Here is a 19,615-nt window from a genome sequence, read left to right as displayed (position 1 = left end):
AATTAGTGTTATTTTTAAGTGAAAACTGTAGCAGCCTTTTCCCCCAAATATTTCTTTCAGCTGATTAGTGGTTCACAGATGGAAAACCAGCTCAGTATTCTTCCTGTCACTCTTCTGTTACATTAAAAAACCTTTAAGATGAAAGAATGGCATCACAGAAAATATTTGAGATTTTAAAATTGTACCTATTTAAAACCTCAAAACAATTTAATTATGGGGTCCGGACCATACCTGATTGTGGGCCTTTTCTATATTGATCCAATGAAAAAGCTTCTTAATGGAACTATGATACCTCACTTATGTTGATTTCATCTGCATAATGAAAAGGATTAATATGTTATATTATTTTGTTTTTGCTCTAGGGCCCAACTGGTCCTCATGGAAAACCTGGACAACCTGGACCACCGGGGCCAAAGGTGAGAAGTGCTCTACAGTAAGAGAGAGAGAGAGAAAAGTTCCTCACTGTCTGTGCAAGAAAATAGTAATTATATAGATACATACAAAGATTAATGGCGTTTTAGTGTAAATCATGTCAACCAGTACAAGAAATACACAGGGCAATAGTTTTTGTGAAATGAATGCCTCAGAAGCCTTTGTATTCTCCAAAGAGCTCACAAATGTCAGAGCAAGGCTGATGCAAAATCAGAGAAATGTATTGCATGAAAAAGTAAAGAGCCTAAACAAGGTGCAAAAAAACCACAACCCTAATTTTCTCACTGTCTGATATTAAATCAGGCTTAAAGTTTCTGTTTTCAATGTGTATGGATTAACAATATCATTTCTGTCAGCTAAATGTCAAAACATTTAGAGAACCTTAGGGTCAGAAGTTCACAAGCATTTCTTTATTATGAGATATAATTTCCTGTATGTATTATCTCAAACATTTTGGCAAACTTTCCTCAAGCTTTCACCATGAACACTTCCAGGATCCACCCAAGAGACAGTGAGGATCAAGCTGCTCCATTGAAGCACTGAGTCTGTATCAGGGAGATGACATTGTGATACAGGGGACGATCCTGGAACTGCACTTTCAGATGCACATTTCTTAAATTTACCAAATCAATCTTTGAGGACTTCTGTAACTTTATGTTACAAATGTTTGACTTTATAATCTCAGAAAGATACAAACATTACAGTACAAGTTCCTGGAGCTTGATGCCTCTATTTGTTATAAATGTTTTCCTGCTGCAACACAGCAGATTATCAGTGGTTATCAGTCTCCTGCAACACTTGATGGCATGATGAGGATGTAAAGCAGTTATTACAATAAGGTGTACTAGAGCAGATACATCTAAAATATGAAGAACAGTGGTTCTTAGCGATTCATTAGACCACATTGTGGTGATGTCAGAGGGTCATTAAACTGTCTCATTAATCCTTCACTCTAACAAAAATGTAGACACAGTTTTTATTGTAGTGCAAATGAGTTCAATTATGGCGACTGACGAGATCAACATGCTGCTCTCTGAGGAGAAGAGATTGTGTGCAAGTGGAATTAACTCAGACACAGCCAGATGTTGCTAGCAGCTGATATAATGAGGCGATGTGTCGCCATTGTGTGACAGGAAAGAATAAAAACTTTGTTGATGGAATTGATTATAAACCATCAAGAAGGTAGGGGATCTAGACCTGATCGTGGGTCCATGTGGTTTGCCACAATGCATAATGTCAGTTTCAGCTTTTAAGACACACACTAAAATAAATAGGAAGAGAAAAAGCAGGAAACATGTCTGGTCAGTTTTCTTCCAGTGTAGGAACAGATATGTTGGTACAACTATGCAAGGATGTGGGTAGCCTCAAGCAGATGTTTGTGGTAGCAGTTTTTCTAGATGGATGCCACAAAGAGGCTGCACCATGCAATCAGTGGTATATGAAGTAAGCCAAGCTGCAGGCAGAGAAATAAAATACCAGTCGGTCTTCAACTCTAACATTGTTAAACAGATTTATTATCACTTTTAGTTTTAAACGCAATATAGATTTAAAAGTCGGAATTATTAAATGTTTTAGATCCTGTGAAATAAAACAGCGGTGCTAGATGGTTTTCTTCTGAGTCTTTTCTGACATTTTTGATTCACTGAAATATGTTGTGATCACGAGCAGAGGAGTTGGCTGACTGCATGAGATGTTCAAACAGTCCACTTTGGACTTAAAAGAGCCTGACATTGGGCTTCACGCATTGCTGACTGTTGTTCAAACAAGACAGAGTTTTGGTTTTTGGGTTGTATGCCTCGCTGGGAGAGTGTCAAACTGTGGTCACATGATTCTCAGAATCTGGTTGATGTTAAATTGTTCTTGAGGAAATTCTGAGCCCTGGAAGGAACTATGTTTAAAAGGTACGGGGTCTAATAATCATGTGGAGTAAATAAGCACAGGTATTTGAATCCCTTTTAGATGTCAGTACATTTCTTTATAGCTTTGGAAACATTGTGAGATAAGTTACAATAACTTGCTTCATGTCACTATGTTAAGGGTTCAAATTTTGTTGAATAAGAGAGCAGATCATTTTGGATAAATTTGTAGTAGTTGGAGTTTTGTAATGTCTGTGAAGGTCAAAAATGCTTCTCTGGTCTTCAACTTTCTTCCACTGTTCCTCAAAACCAGCTGACATTGTGACCTATTTTCTATTTCAGGGTTCAAAAGGAGACCCAGGTCTCTCTCCAGGCCAAGCTATGCCAGGGCAAAAGGTAAAGAAAAATCTTTGATGAATATTAAGAGCAAATAAATTTGTTGACACAAAGATGAACAAAAGCAAACAACCGAATCAATAACTTCACCAGAAAAAGGCCCAGACCTGAATCTGACTTAAAATCTTGACAGGAGAAAGATTCATAACATTTTTGTCAAAGAACACTGGATAATTTTTCCAAGTCAAGATGTGGCATGCAGTCTTATCTATTATTAGTCTAAGTATATGTGTACTAATGTAGCAACATTACTTTATTTACAACCTCAAAGGATTTAAACAGCTTCTGTAGCTGATGATCAAACCACCAAGGTTCCTGCCTTTGGTCATTGCTTTGGTTGCTCCCACAAGTAAAATGGCGTGTACTTGTCAAGGCCATTGTCAGACCCCAAAGCGCTTCACATTACATTCAGTTATTCACCCATTCATGCACATCTTGCACAAGATCACAACAACAGAGGCAGACAGACAACCCATCGAATGAGGGACAAACTGCCACCACTATTGCCACCATAATCCCACAAGTGATGAGCCCACGTTTCCTTTTTGGATTGTGCCTGACCGGGCTGCGTGGGTAAAAGCTCAGTCATCAGGTTCTCGCCAGTGGGTCCAACCTCCATGCATGGTGTCACCACAGCTGTTCTCCAGAGGAGGGTGAGACATGTCCAGGCGAGGGAACACTGCTCCATAAAGAGTTTGCAGGCTGCATTTTGTCTGATCCCTCACCTAGAGCCTGTTTGCCATGGGTGAACAAACGCTTTACTGCTTTCCTCTTAGGATCATTCTGTCACTCAGTTTCAACATTGGCCTATACTTATATGAACTTTAACTAATCCATTTTCATAACCAAAACAAGCTAACCCTACAGTATAATGCAAGGTAAACTTTTTAACAAGCCAACACAGTCTGACACAAACAGCAAATGTTTACTTATAACACATTGTTTCATGTTAAGTATTTACTTTGTTTGAAGCTTTACTACTTCAGTAAATTTTTTGTGTTTTCATTTTTATAAGAACTTCTTATTCCCTCATTTAACATTTCTGAATCATGCTGCTAACACTGATCTGTGTGGCGTCACCACAGCTGTTTTCTCTTATTGCGTCGCTCCATCCTCGTTTCATTCTCGTCCAAACACCATGAAAGTGATGATTTTTCTGAGCAGCACAGATAAGTATCTTGAACTAATTACATGCATCCTGATTCCATCGAGTTCAACAGTTTCTGTACTCAAAAAAGATTACCAGAAGTTATTTTGCTTTGAAATACTTTCTTGATAGCAAGACATTAAAGTTGAATTAGTTACAAACAAAATTTTATTGCTGTATTTATGAGGTGTCGCTGCAATGTCATATTGATGAGGTTTTCAAACATAAAACCCTGAATATTGAAATATTATCACGGTACATATTATGCCTCTTTCTGCAGGGGAAAGAAGTGTTTTTAATAAAATGATGCTGTTTGGAAAATGAAACCCTTTGCACTCTGCGTGGGGTTCCCATTGGCCACTGTGTGCAATGCTAGACATTTAGAGACAAATGTATCACTCAAGCTGCTGCTGCTTTAAAGTGCTAGTCATGCTGTTATCTCATTTTAGACTGGGCCTTTCACCTCTTCGACTATTAGGAACCAAAATACATCATTCTTTCTCATAATGACTGACTGTATTCACAATGTTTTTTTTTTTTTTACTAGTGAGTAGTGCATTTTACTCCTTTAGTTTTTAAGTGGTATATGATTAAAAATGATTTGCTTTAATTAATTTGGTGGCAGTACTTATGTCATTGCATATATGAATTTATACAAAGGTATAAAAATATTCTCTATTTTTTCCAAAATTGTTAACAAAAATCCATTGAAAGCAAACTACAAGAATCTGGAGAGGGGGGCTGAAAAAGAAAACGTCACCTAAAACAAGTCTAACTAAGGATAACAAACAACTGCTCTCTCACAATGAACATTCAGGGGAATTTATGCACAAAGGGAAGGGGGAGGAGACTAACAATGGATCTTACCTCTGTCCATTAGGTAACAGAGGTACCTAATGGACCTCTGTTACCTAATGGACATTGCCCTAATGGTAAGGCAATGGTAAGGCAATTACTATTGCCTTACCATGGTAACTGATGGTAATTGCCTTACAATTACCATGGTAAGGCAATGGACCTTACCCGAGGTAAGGTCCATTGCTTTTCATTGGCTGATGCCGATTCTACATGGTCACGTGCGTGACAGTCTCACAAACACACCGTTAGCTTCCCGTTAGCTAAGTACAGCATAATGGCAGAACTGATACAACTTCTACACCTTGAAGCTTGTCTGCTACACAGTCTTACGTTAGCTAAACAGATCAATATCCAATGTGTCTGTATCTGTCATACACTAAAGATTTTATTTTTAGCAGAAAAGGCTTTGGACTAAACTGTTACTCGTGTTAGCCACGTTAGCACCAAGTACAGCTAGTCAATCAACCGTCGCTGTGTTCAGGGAAGCGCTGATTAATAATCGAGAAATAAATATCAAGCCTGGAAACTTGATATCGTAACGGACTGAATGTTTTGTTTTTAACTTAATCTTTGCTCGTCTAGCGGGGCGCAGGCGGTTGCCACGGTAACAGTTGTGCTAAAACTACAAAGAGAGAGAGAGAGAGAGTAAAAAGGTAGGAGTGGTTTTGAGTTGATCACCTGTTCGGGTTATTTTACCTTTGTTTACCTTTGCTGTGGCGCAAATACAGCCGCTGTAGTTTCTAAACGTTGGACTAATTACCTCTTTCATTTGTGAGTTTACGTCATTCACAACAAACATAAAATAAAACAAATACATTTCATAAAATTTTAACAAACAAATGGCTTCTACCGAGGTAATTATGTGAAATTAAATTAATTATATCCCAACTTCAGAAGATTTACCTTTACCTTTACAGAGCTCTTTGGTTCCTCCTATCAGTCTGTAGCTTCTCATATTGACGTCATCAAACCAAATGTCAGATCTACCATAACTGACTGACACCTGCTGGCCTCAGGTTTGCAACCAGCTTGTTACTGAGAAACCAGTAACCTCCTCCCAGATGATGACGTGAACTTGTTAGTTCCTCTGTCCATTTAGTAGCTGATATATTGCGAAAGTCCGGTAGAAATGATGCACTAATCGAGTTGTTTACATAGAAATAACGCGCTGCGAGGCTTTGCTTGTGAGACTTGCGGCCACGTGGGTCGGTTGTGGGCGGAGCTTGGTAAGGTCCATGATTAAAACGAGGCAACTAATGCAAATCAACAAACAATAACTACAACACACATATGAAAACTAAAACATCCTAACATCAAAAATGTTTCTAAATGGTTGGACTTAAAGAGATTGGTAGCTTCTGCAGAGTCACGTCCCCTGTTTCCAGCAGCCTAATGGATTGGTCCACTTCCTGGTGTTACATCATAACCAGTCCTCTCCCACAGCCACTAATATAAATCTCAGCAAAAAAATAAATATAACGATTAGCAACCTAAACATATCTAGATTGTTTACTAAATGCGTGCACCCATTTTACAAACATCTTGAAGTAGTATTACAGATAAAGGGAAATTATAAATAACTGTACTGCATAAAAGAAACTAAAATAAATAAATACTAACACAGAGAAATAACTGAAGGAACCTCCACTGTTGGTTTAATTTTTACTTGTTTTTTAATGTATTTGTTAACTTTATGCAATTTGTCTGTGTTTGTGTCAATAGGGTGACAGAGGACTACCTGGTTCACTTGGGCCAAAAGGATTTCCAGGACCGCTGGTAGGAATAAATGTGTCTGGTTTTGTGTGTAATGCAGCTCATGCATTTGTGTTGCTATCAAGACAACAAAAACAGCCTTTGAATCAGTAAGAAACTTTGTGATTGCATTTGAGATTTAGTTGGAATGATACAATTTTAAAGGTGCATATTGTTATGTCATGAAAATCTAATTTTATTAGTCTTACCTCTTCAAAAGTGTCCATACCCCTTACATTTTTCCACATTACAGCCACATACTGGTGTATTTTATTAGGATAAGTTAGACCAACAAATTGTTGTACATTTTGTGAAGTGAAAGAGCAATAATACATAATTTTCAATTTTTAATAAAATTCAGAAATGTGTGAGGTACATTTGTATACATCTCTAAACATTAGAATCAAAACCAGCTTTATTTTGCCAAGTTTGCCATTCCATCAGCACTCTGAGCATCACCAGCAGTTTTTTGTTTTGTGTAAATATATAGATATGCAATTCTTTTACAAAAATAGAAGAGAATACAAAGCAAACCAGCAGCATCATTAAAACCGAGTAGCACACCTGAAAGACCAGGGATAAAGCCATGGAGAAGTTCAAAACAAAATCACAAGTTTTAAGGAGCTCTGTTCATCCAAAAATAGAAAAAATTGTAGCACAACTTCAAATCTATAAAAAACATAGGTGATTGGTAATGTCCTCCACAAATCAGGCCTTTATGAAAGAGAATCTGAAGGAAAGGTAGTGTTTGTTAGCCAAAATGAGACAAGACAAACATGTGGAAGATGGAAGGAGCTAAATGCACAAGTAATGCACAAAGAAAACCTGATGGAAGCTACAAAAGAGCTTAGACAAAGGTGGAGTTTATGTATATGTCCCCAAAAGGTCTAGTCAAAGTCCAGGTATTTTACTGTGAGGTGTGGCATAGCAAAATGTGATTATTTAAAATGATCACATTGCAAAGCACAATTTCTTAAAATATTTTATTTAGAAGATTGTTGCTGTGGTTTTTGTCTCGTGTAGCTGCATGTGTCAGCATGCATTATGCACAGTTGACTCAGATTGTTATGTGTGAGTGTGGTCAGTGTCTGGCTGGAATGGGTTTAGTGTTGAAATTGTTTTTGGCTGGGATCACCTAACTTCAGATCGGTTCTGATCGTGATGACAGCTGTGTTATTGTAGTGGGTTCTTGTGCTGCTCACAGTCCTTCCAATGCAGCTGTTTCAGTAATCTACTACTGAAACTTTTATACGTTCCCTGTCAACATAGTTTACATTAACTTTGACCCCTAGGAAACCACACTGGTGTTTACCCTCATTAAACCTAATATACCCACCACACTCACTGTGTCGTATCAGCACATTTCAGACGGAATGACTGGCTCTGTGCTTTTTACCCCCATGTGCGTTTTTAATTCAGTGTGGAAGTTCATGTGTCCCAAAATCTGAAGCACTACATGACAAGTTGCTCTTATTACTCTGGAAATAAATTGACCAATAGGAATTTCTTGTTGGTCGACAATTACGTCAAAACAAAATAGACTGTAAATTAGCTTATAAATTATATAAGCTTATTAATAGCTTATGTAGAGCATTTGAAAATGGGTTATGTTTTATAAAATTGTCTGTACAAAACCTGGCATAACACCATAAATACACATATCCCTATATGTGTCAGTCTAGTACTAATGTCACTTGATTGACATTAGTACTTATGATCAAATATATCTGGACAAGGAAGTTATTAATTTGGTATTTTTTATTTTATTTATTGTTTATTTTTTTATCTATGCTGGAAATGTATTATGTTCAATATTCTTTTTGTTTATTCTCTATAATTTTGTAAAACTTTTTGCATTTTCTAGAATATTTTCTTGGCTCAAGTCATCTATCAGCAATGCATAAACAAATACCCACAAACTGTTGAGGTTCTTGTAGAACACACTTGTAAACTGTTCTCTGATGTTTTTCTTTTTAAAAGTATGCTAAAGATATTTTCTTGTTCTAATTTTGAAGGGTCCTAAGGGTTATCAAGGCACACCTGGCCAACCAGGGGAACAAGTAAGTAATCATTTTTAATTCAGACTGAATTCCAGTTATTCCCTTTGATTTTCTGTGATTCCTTAATCATGGAAATTCACGCAAAATGAACAGTTCCCTGCATTTCTTTGCACTGACGCACAATTGTGACTTAGCACAGTTGCTAATTTTCCACAGAAATGGTCAGAAACATCGGCTTTATGTGACTGCTTACTCCCATCCCTAGGTGGCAGTATTTCTTACTATGCTAAACTGCTGCCTCTTCCTTATTTGATATCAAGTTATATTTTGTAATGATACTATTTAAGTAAAAATGCATGCAGACACTTATTTGTTTGTACACTCTCAAAACTCAGACAGGTTGTGTGAATCTAAGGACATCGGCTTGCACAATCCAGTCAGTGTTTTCTTTTATCCTCAGTTTAAATCCCACTTGTCCTTGATGGAAACACCTTCCAGGTTGTCAAAATGCTAACAAATGAGGTTAGTTTTAAAAAAAAAGACAGTAAGAGGGGGCGGGTCGGGTTGGAGCTCTGCAGGAAGCAACAGTTAGCAGACGGGTTGTCTGGACTGAACAGTGTGTGTTTTATTCTTGCAGACAGCAGCAGCAGAAGCCTGTGTTTCTCCTCTTTCAGTTCATCCATTCCACCTAATCTCATTCATTGTTCATTCACGTTCTCTCTCTTGTTCTCACTCTTTTTCTTACTGAAGGGCATACCAGGACCTCCTGGGGAGTCTGGAGCTGCAGGTTACCCTGGCAGGCAGGTGCAGTGAAAAACACAAGAAAAGTTTCTTCATGAATCCATTTTACAGTAAAACTTCCCTGATATCATCTGCTCTGCTGTTCTCTACACTCGTTACACTCTCATTTGATTTTAATTTAAATGATTTGAATGCCGATATACTCTCAGGTTTTCATCCAGCTGACAATAGCAATTTTTTTTATATATAAGTAAGTGTTAAGTGTGGTTATAATGACATTTTCTGATAATGAGGATGCCTGTTCTTCAAAACATGCCTGTTCTTGTTGATCAAAACCTTGTTTTTCTTTTAGGGTTTAGCTGGGCCACAAGGTAGCCCTGGACCTAAAGGTGTCCGTGTAAGTAGCTTTCCGCTCCCATTCTGCCCTCTTTTCTTCTACAGCTTTGGATTAAACACTTCATTTCCTGAAGGGATCAGGACGATGTCAGGTGCTTAACTTTGCTCCATAGAAAAAGATCAGGATAAGACTCGCATTTTCATCATACCGCCTTAGGGGAGTCCTCATGTGAGGGCTAGTGTGACATCGGGTTGTCGCTTTGAAGCCTCACTTTTTCTTCTAACTGTAGTTCATTCTTCACAGAGGAATGCCCCCATCATAAAAACAAGAAAATCAAGGGATGAGAAGAGGATAAAGGAAAAATAGATTAGAGAAAGTCTGAAAGCAGACAGAGAGGATGGCTAAAAGAGCTGGTGAGAGAAAGGGACTTTATGTGGAAAACTGCAACTGGGAGAAAGAGGATAGCTGGGATTACAGTGTCAGGCTGAGGTTGGCATGAGGAAAAGGACAGAAAGAGCTTTGATAAGGCTGAAGTGTAGGAGAAAGAGACATGGCGCGTTAGAAACACACTGACATATGCATAAAAAGAACAAAGATGATACAGAACATTTCTGTGCAGCAGTTTGTCAAACTATTTTGTATTGCTTTCAACAATGTATTATTTTCCTTTTCTGAAGCTTTTTGTTTACAGTACATTGCAAAAGTATTCATACCTCTTAAACTTTTTGTAACGGACCAACACAATGCACCATATCACCGTAAAGCGGAAGGAATGAGACAAATGCATGCACACCTGAAGATCTAAAAAGTGTGGAGTGTATTTATATTAGGTTCTCTGAATAATATTATGTGTAATATATTACCTTCACAAGCTTCCTTACTTATAAACATAGTCTACCTTTGTATAAGCGTTTGTTTTTCTAACTTCCCACTCATAAAGCAACAACAACGCCCACTAAGTCGGAATTCCTATTGGGAAAATCAGAGTTCACAGAGCAAATCTGTCTCATTATCTAATACGGCTATTATTACAGATAAAATGGAGTAATATGGACAATATTCATTAGTTCTTCTGAGGGGTTGTATTTCAGTAAACCAGTGCAAATATTCCATTTGTGTTTGAATGCATATAATGGAAAGAAACATATTGATATTGGTTCGTAATATCCTTTATTCAGCACAAAATCAAACAGGCAGTCTCATAATTTTCTGATTAGCAGCATGATAGCACTCTGCTTAAGTATCCTGTTTATGATTTGCTTTGTTCCGAATTGGAGGAAGGGTCAGCATGTGGATGAAGACCTGGTCAGATGAAACATTTTTAGCTTTTAGGCACAATGCTTCTGCTATTGCTATGTTGTAGGATCTCAGTAGAGTTAAATGCAGAACAATTGTTGAAGGAAATGCGTTAAATGACACAGAAGACTTGAGATTGGAACAGCAGGGCAATAAACTTAAACACACAACTGTTGCTCCAATGGAATGGTTTAGAATAAAAATATACATGTGTAAGAGTGGCTCAGTCAAATCAAAGAGCAAACATTTCATAGATGTGCAACGCCAAAGACATACCCCAAAAGACTCGCAGCTGTGATTGCAAAAAAAACTGAATTTTACAAAGTATAGATTCAAGGGTGCAAAATACATTAACAAACCACACTTCTTAGATTTTGACTTGTTGAAAAAAATCAAAAATTTCCATGTCTGCTCATGATTCTTTGTGGCTTTGTCTTTAACTGTCACCAAGAATCCCAATGAAACAATAATGGTTTTTTGTTGTAAGGTGGAAAGATGTGCTCCAGTGATGTGGGTGTTTTCACAAAACACTTTATGATCATATGAGTCACTGTTGGCTGCAGCTGTATCCTAACTTTGAAGCTTTACGTATTGCACAGTCGTCATAATGTGCTTCTAATGACTAATCTGAGGCTCATCGGGTTTAACGGGCTCATGGTCCGTTAAACTAAATTATGTAAAAACAAAAGCTCTGGAGCAAAATATCCTTGCTTTTCTTCTTTATTCCTTTTCCCTTTAACAAAGAAATAAAAGAGTGGGAAACAGTCCTGAAGTGCTTTGGACATGAAACATTACAGATAATTTAAAGGCTTCCCAATACATGTTACAAAGGATTTCCAGGAAGAGACAGTTCCTCTGTCACTGTATCACTTTCTCAGAACAACTGTCCCTGTCACATATATTTTAGGCACTGTTTCATGGTTTAAAAATTACTTCCAAATGCTCATAAGTACTACTTTTTGGCTAGCATTAACCAACAGCTGTAAAACCAAAATTTCATTGCTTTTAAAGAATCATTCAATTTTAATTGAAAGAATATGTTTTGTTAATATAAAACAGGTTTATTTTATATCTGCAATAAAAAAGTTTAGTTTTAATTTTTTCCCAATTAAATATTGTTTAAAAGTATTCATGTAATGTATCCCAATGTTATGATATGAAATTGTTGTTTTTAGGGTTTCATTGGGCCTCCTGGCGTTGCTGGACCACCAGGGCTGGAAGGGGAGAAAGTAAGTGTATTATCTTTTTAGTAGTGTATGTTTCATACATGCATTAAAATACAAGGTTTTTTCACAATCTGTCAAGTAATCAGACTAAATTTTTGCCATTTTATAAGGTAAATTACCATTAGCTAAGTCATTTCCATTTGTCAACAGCCAGAACAATGAGCAATAGTATGTTTTTAGATGTAGTTATTATTTTTCTAAAATTCAGAAAGTGACATGTATTAAAATTACTAAACAGGATTGTCAGGTTAATTCACAACATTTTAGATAATTAGAGACACCTGTGGATTTATTTTAAGGCATTACCTAAAGTAGTCTGCTTTCTTTTGTGACATCATAAAAACAGCTAAACAAATCACCTAAGATATCAGGAACTCTGGTATAATTTAATATGCATGAAGTGGGATTATTTGTTCAGATAATGATTTAGCAGTACAAACAAAATGGGAATGTTCTGTTAAGAAAAGAGACAATGGCGGTGCAACATGAAAAGGAATAAGGACATAAAAAAAACCAGATTGCACTTTTGCAAACGCTTTCAGATGTTCTTAATATTTGGAGCGATGTCTTGTGGTCTTCTGAAAGCGAAACGGATGTTTTTTTGTGTGTGTGTTTTTTTATCATCGTTACATTTGGAGGAAAAGCATAAAAAGTCCAAAGAAAAAAGAAAACATAGAAATAAAATTAGCTTGAAGCTCGAAGAGATGAGTGTGAACAGTTTTTGAAAAATATCATTGGCTCTCCACATGTAGGGGCAATGGTTATGAAGGCTCTGTGTCCTTCTGTCATTACCTTGGTATGATGCTCAATCAGCTGGCCTTAATCACAGGGCCAGGAATATTCTAGAAACCAGCAAGACCACATGAAGGGCTAGCAGCTACTTTGATGTAGCTGGGCAGGAGCTTGTTCATGTAAAGTTCTGACAGCGAGAAGCTTGAAGCTTGAACCTGCATTCTGAAAAACCTGTTTGATCCGTAAGGAGGAACAGAACTCCAAACTTTCTGAAAAGCTTGTGGAAGAAGAATACACATACTCTGAATTTAAAGAACGTTAAAAGAATATCTTTCATTTTTTTATTTTGGCATATAGGGAATATAAATGATTTTGGTAATACTAACTGACCTAACTCAGGAGATTTTTATTTTGATTTAATATCAGACAGTAAAAATGCAGAAGGTGTGTATTTTGTCTGCTTATAACCGTGTCAAACTTTTAAAGAGTTTTTCTGAAAAACTTTACTTATGTCATCTTGTATATGCATAATGATGTGACTAATAGGATAATTGATTTTTTTGCCATATCAAGACATTTCAACTTAATCAAATTAGCAGTTTACATACACATTATGTGGGGTTTTATTCAAGGTGTTGTGTCTGATTTGTGCTCCAAAGTCCAGATTTCTCAGTTCTAAGCTGGGAAAGAAACAGCAAATGCTCACCTGGAAAAATATGATATATAATAATAATAATAATAATAATAATAATAATAATAATAATAATAATAAAAATTCAGTTTTAGTGTAAATCTTCTTTCCAGAGTTGCACATTTATATACGTTTGACTTTTACTGAGAAGCATTTCTTATATGGATATCTCTGCAGAAGTGATGTGTTTTCCATCCATCCGTTGATCATACCTGCCAATCCCTGCAGGGTCACGGAGGTCTGGTGCCTTGGAAGGTTTGATTAACTACTTGGTATTATTTTCTAGGGCATTCCTGGTCCTGTTGGAAAACCTGGCCCAAAAGGAAGACACGTAATACAGTTTGTTTTTGATAATATTTTTTGTACTTATCTGTTTTTAGCTGTTTGAGGGTCAGGTGAACACATCCTAGAAACACTAGTGAAGCGATTTAGATCCACAAATATGTTAAAATAGGTGTATTTTGGTACGCATATGTTTTCTAGGGCTAAAATTGGAAATAATTTCTGGTACATTGTAAAACGTATAAATACATTTTCTATTTGGGCTATTAGTGTGTTTTATGCTAAAATTAGCCTGTTTTAATTTAAACTTTCATCTTAAACATCATCTTCCTCTTAGTGGTGTCTTTGCTTGTCTTTCCCTTATTGCATAGTGGCCAAAAGAAGTGTAGGTCTCATATATTTGGGACTTAAACTGTTATTTTATACAAAAAAAAGAGTGGAATAAACAAGGTGTGTCCTCCTTTGTAAAATTTATATTTTTACTTCTGGTATATTTTCTGCTTCTTCCACAGGGTGTGGTAGGAGAAGTCGGGGAGAGGGGTCCACCTGGTCCAGATGGCAGCCAGGTGAGAACGCTAATCTTTGAAGTACCTGTGGATTGGAATTTAAAAATGTATATATTACAAATCTCAGATGAAATTAAAAAATTGCTGTAAAAGTAAAATGCTCCTTTAATACTCCATTTACTCTATTGGTTCCCTGCTTAAGTACCCAACTTCTGGACTGAACATTATTTCTCCAGTTGGATTCGAACTTTTACTGGACTGGATTCAGATTTGTTTGAGAATCTGTTTCTGCTTTTATCATCTTGTATTGTAGGACACTCTTTTATTTTACAAAATGTGGTTTTAAGATAAGCAATGTTAAGTTTAAAGTGTGCACACTTATCTTTATGTTTGTTAATGCCCAAGAGGGTTCTATTTACAGTTGAATGCATAGAACATAACATTATAACTTATCAAAAGTAGTGCATCTTTTTTTATTATTATTGTTTGTTGGTATTAGTGGCAACATAAATCAAAAGGAAAATGCATGATCCAGGGAAATAAATCTTTTGAGATTAATATTATATGTATGTTTGTAAAATGTTTCTGAAAATGTCTTGTGCTATGATGTTTCAACAGGGGCCTGTTGGTGGTTCTGGTATTACCGGCTTTCCTGGTTTGAGGGTGAGTATGATATTTGTCTCGTTTTCTTCACACTGGTACATTTTTATAGTTTAGATTGAAAGACACCACCGAAATCAGAAACTTACATTGTATAAAAATTATATAAAAACTATATAAAAACTTTTTTTTATTTTCATGGTTTAACATTAAATTAAGCTAAACTTTCCTGTTTTGGGTCAGTTATGATAAACAGAAATAGCTATATTTGCAAGATACCCCAATTGTAAAAAGATATTGAATGTCTTTTGTATATTTTTCATTAATCTTGTCAAATTTAGAAGCTTACATACACTAAAATTCCTATGCCAGAATTGTGAAGCTCAATAAGATCAGATTATCTTTGGGCAAAATCTCTAAATCCCTTTAGGTGCTTCATTCCAATACTTAGGTACAAGTAAAAATGTCAAATCAAATCAATCCTAGAACAAAATCAAAAAACCTTCTGAAGATTCTGGTTGAAGTTGGTGAGAGGGTGTCATTAAACATCAGAAAAAAACCCTCCTGTACCAACATGGACCGAAAGGCCAGTCAGTGAGGAAGAAGCCATTACTCCAATAGCAATATACAGAACCCTCAATAATTACATTCTGAAAGTGAATCAACCTTAATTTTGGAGACGTGTTCTGGAGTCTGATGGAGCTTGCAAATGAGAGAAAACTAACTCAACTGTGCAGTTCGGCGGTGGCAGCATCATGTTGGTTGGGTTGTTGCTGCGGCGCACTTCACAAGACTGATTGAATCATGAGAAAAGAAAATGAGGTAAAAATATTGGGACATCTCTAGACATCAAATTCACACATGAGAGCAAGAGGAACACTGAGATCACGCTGAGTGGGATCTGTTGAAGTTCCCACTGGGTTAATGATGGATGAAAATGTACAACAATTAGAATTTAAACATGGACAGAAGACAGTAGCAACACAAATTGGGATTTTGAGGTCATGAGATCTTCATAACAACCAGGACCCATAATGTGCATCATGAAGCTGTTTAGGGTTACGGTTTCCTGCATACTGATTGGACAGAAGAGGTCCAGAGTTCTCAAAAATGTGAGGTGTAGTCATGAGTGTGTTTGCTAAGGGACAAAATATTAGTGTGGGTGCTGAGGTTTTATGCATATGCATTTATTTGAATGAATTCAACCTTGTGTACACAATTCTTGTTTTCAAACTAAAAAATGATCACAACATACTGTAACTATTTGTAGCTCCCTATTTAAATTATTTCTGTAGGTAGACTGAGAGACACATTGTTTTCATAGTGTCCCTCTCTAACAAGTATTATGCATAAAATACTTATGGCAGACGAAATCAAAATAAACTAGAAAAAGATCATTTATGACAGCATATTCCAAGCACACTGAATGTTGCTGATTTATTTATTTTTTGCTTTCAAAGCTGCACAAGTTGCCAGCTGGTCCTGAAGTGCACAGTTAGCACTAGCATGAGTGGGAGAGCATATTTCAATGATGCACTGCTCTTCAGTCCAGATATGTGCCCTCAGGTCGCAGAGTCAAGACCAATTCATCAAGGAGATACTGAGATAGGAGAAAGAGGCCAAACTATTTTACACTGAGAATATAGAGAAGTCGTGTGTGTGTGTGTGTGGGAGGGGGGGTGTTTAATAGCAATCACTGGAGCAAAATCAGTTCATAACTAGTAAAAAATACTAACAATAAGGTGCAGCTACAGTTAGATCATATGGTTTATCAAATAAAAACTAACAAAGTCATGATTATGGAAATACACAAAATGAGGAAACTAATTCCTGGGAGATTTTCTCAGGTTTCAGATGTAAGACACTAATGCCTTAATCTTCAATGCTTTGTTGGTAGCTGTTATTTTTTTATTTTCATTTGAGAGCTTGAAACATAGAACTACGTTAAGGTTTCATCTGTTTCATGTACTGTAGGTACCCAATTAGCCTATTTATAAATCATATTTGGAGGCTTGATTTAGATGCATACTTTACCCTCCATGCTTACTAGCCATGATAAAAACATGACTTTATTACAGTAGCACAGTACTACAGTACCACAGTAGCACAATAGTACAGAGTAACAACTTTGTTGATTGATATTTTGAGATTATTTAGACATGTTTATCAGAGATGCCAAAATGGATGGAGGGTTCAATATCAATATCATGGCACCATTTTTATTACTAACAATTGTTGCAGATGTTTTGACAGCACGTTCTCTTGTGGGGGGGTCTAGCTCCATTTTCTGGTTGTTTTCAATCCAAGCCTCTTGGTTGGTGTAGATGTTTGCACTGTGAGTAAGGAAGCCCGCAGGCTCATCCAAAACAGATGGATACATTATTATCTCCGCTTATTTCTCTGGGTTCAAAAAATATCTTTGCATTTGTGTAGCCAAAAGAGTTGAAGTAATAGTTTTGGGTTTTTTATCAAGAGCACGTGAATTTAGTTTTCAGTTTTGAAAACACAAATTCCGTTATTTTCTTCTTCCAACAGGGGGATCCAGGGCCAGAGGGACCACGAGGGCTGCCTGGTATGGCAGGACCTCAGGTAGCTTGATCTAGTAAATATTTAACTTATTGCACTGTTACTTAATTACTGTGTTTTAAAAAAGTCTCATTTGGTAAAGATGATAAGATCTAAGACATAAATTAGTAACAAAAAACGTAATGTGCAAATGCTAAACAATTACCTCAATGTCAACTTTATTATTGATAGTTTATTTTTTAACTTTTTTCTTTTCTTATATTCTTGCTGTAGGGCCCAGCAGGACACGTCGGCCTGCCCGGATTGAAAGGTGATAAGGTGATTTAAATATTTATATTATTGTTGTGAATATGTGTGTTATATTCCACTAGCTCAGTTCATGTAATTACACCAGTTGCAACTACCCTGTTGACAGTTTGATACACAACACAACTTCTACCACAAACTGTGACAAAAAGGCCAGAATAGTAAAAACAAAAGGAGGGATTGGAGCAGCAAACCAAAGCTGATGTCAAAGTGAATTATTTGTCCAGGTCAAAACCTCCAACGTGACATCAGACTGAAAGCACTTTGACTTTAGGGTTTTATGCAAACTATTTGGGTTTTAGCAGCTTTTTGCAACAAGTCGATTATGTGTATTCAGATAAATTTGTGGGATGACTAAGGATTGAAATAATCAAAGTTTAAAATATAGAATATAAAGTGCAGTGTACAAATATTTCGTGTTAGAATTGTGTTTATTTCTAACTTGTTATATTGTGATTACTATGACAGGTTAGTGTTGTGTTATATCTTGTGTGATACTGTAAAATCTAGGGTGAAGTGGGTCAAAGGGGAGAGCCAGGAGAGATGGGCTACCAAGGTGACAAGGTAAGAAGTGGCAAGTTCTAAAACTGCTCTGAATTTTGTGACTTATGTCAAGATGAAACTTGTGCCTTGCAGTCATGAGTGGTACAGCCCAGGTCAGTGTGATGCAGAATGCTTTTTGATGATCCGGTGTTTTCAGGAGAACGTTTCCACTGCAGGCAGGGGGGGTTAAAGCCAAACGCCAAATGTTGCGTCATATTAATGCGACGACAAGCAGTGACGTTTTTCTGTTCTCCAATCAATGCACTGTAATGTGTGACGCCAGTAGCTCCACCCTAACCTTACCATTGTTCTACGGACCCAGAGGCTTGATTTAAATGCATAAATCATTTTGCACAACTGAAGGGGGTCCAGGAATGGTGCGGTACAGGTCGGTTGTTTGTGCTGCTTTTACAGACAAAGTAGTGTACCGAACCGCTCTGACCCGTATCATACCGCTCTGTGGAAAAGAGATATATTTGAGACGTAAAATCCAATGACATGTCTGCAATGAAACCGCTTTGATTTGTTTGTATTTATATGCATTACATAAGTATGGAAAACCTAAAAATATGAAAGTCTTTGCAAATGTCATCAGACTTGCATTCTGCTGTAATGTTGCAATCTCACACAAAGCAAAACCAATTGAAGATGATTGTGTTTGTATGTTTTAGGGTGCTGCTGGTCTTCCTGGTCCTGCTGGGCCCAGAGGGAAACCAGGACCACCGGTACGTTCCAGTTCTCCATGGGAGGGAGGGTTCTTTAATTGTTAGGGAATATGTTTAGTCTGGCAATTTTATAACTTGGGACATTTTTTACTGGTTTGACTTAGATGTGATGAACAAGGTGACAATAATGGCTACAATAATTTTGTGAGTTTCGAAACAGAAGTTTAATTAAGAGATGTCCTAATTATGATGTTTGTCCTTAATACTGATCCAACTAATTTAACAGTAGATATTGATCATACCAAGTCCTAGTCTATTACTTTCTTAAAGTTAGCAAATTCAATACCATGTATGAGCTCCAGCATTTCCACCTACCCAAGATATGATTTATTTAATTACCCTATATAAATAATGGCAGATCCTGTCATTGTGTCAAATATGAAAACGGCATAAACATGCTGGAGTCAGATTAAACCAGACCCTGATATATATAGAGACTACAAAACCCACAAACACAGTGCTTTGGTTTGACAGATGCAAATTTCACAAGTGTTACATAAGATCTTTGTCCAACATCTAGTAGTGGTGAAAAGTGTAGCAGTGAGTGACTTAGACAGAAAACAGCAGACACTTATATAAAAACATCATATTTTGGGTGAAATACACTCATATTTCTTATGAAAATTCTGTTAAAGATAATTTTGTTAGCCTATTAGCATAACT

The 19,615-nt window shown here is 36.6% G+C and overlaps 1 protein-coding gene across 1 annotated transcript in view; it reads left to right on the top strand.

The window, feature by feature from the left end:
- Positions 1-19,615, top strand: part of col24a1 (collagen type XXIV alpha 1 chain) — an 83,356-nt gene that overhangs the window by 22,133 nt on the left and 41,608 nt on the right. Inside the window, exons 5-18 of the mRNA XM_028028160.1 lie at positions 363-416; positions 2,631-2,684; positions 6,412-6,465; positions 8,457-8,501; positions 9,192-9,245; positions 9,535-9,579; positions 11,991-12,044; positions 13,751-13,795; positions 14,259-14,312; positions 14,871-14,915; positions 17,388-17,441; positions 17,652-17,696; positions 18,195-18,248; positions 18,899-18,952. Of these exons, the coding sequence (XP_027883961.1) occupies positions 363-416; positions 2,631-2,684; positions 6,412-6,465; positions 8,457-8,501; positions 9,192-9,245; positions 9,535-9,579; positions 11,991-12,044; positions 13,751-13,795; positions 14,259-14,312; positions 14,871-14,915; positions 17,388-17,441; positions 17,652-17,696; positions 18,195-18,248; positions 18,899-18,952 (711 nt within the window). The remainder of the gene's footprint in view (positions 1-362; positions 417-2,630; positions 2,685-6,411; positions 6,466-8,456; positions 8,502-9,191; positions 9,246-9,534; positions 9,580-11,990; positions 12,045-13,750; positions 13,796-14,258; positions 14,313-14,870; positions 14,916-17,387; positions 17,442-17,651; positions 17,697-18,194; positions 18,249-18,898; positions 18,953-19,615) is intronic.

The sequence above is a fragment of the Xiphophorus couchianus genome, chromosome 9 (genome assembly GCF_001444195.1).
Source record: "Xiphophorus couchianus chromosome 9, X_couchianus-1.0, whole genome shotgun sequence".
In the NCBI taxonomy this organism is placed as follows: Eukaryota; Metazoa; Chordata; class Actinopteri; order Cyprinodontiformes; family Poeciliidae; genus Xiphophorus; species Xiphophorus couchianus.
Note: the sequence above shows the minus strand (reverse complement) of the source record. Positions and strands in the feature narration are given on the sequence as shown.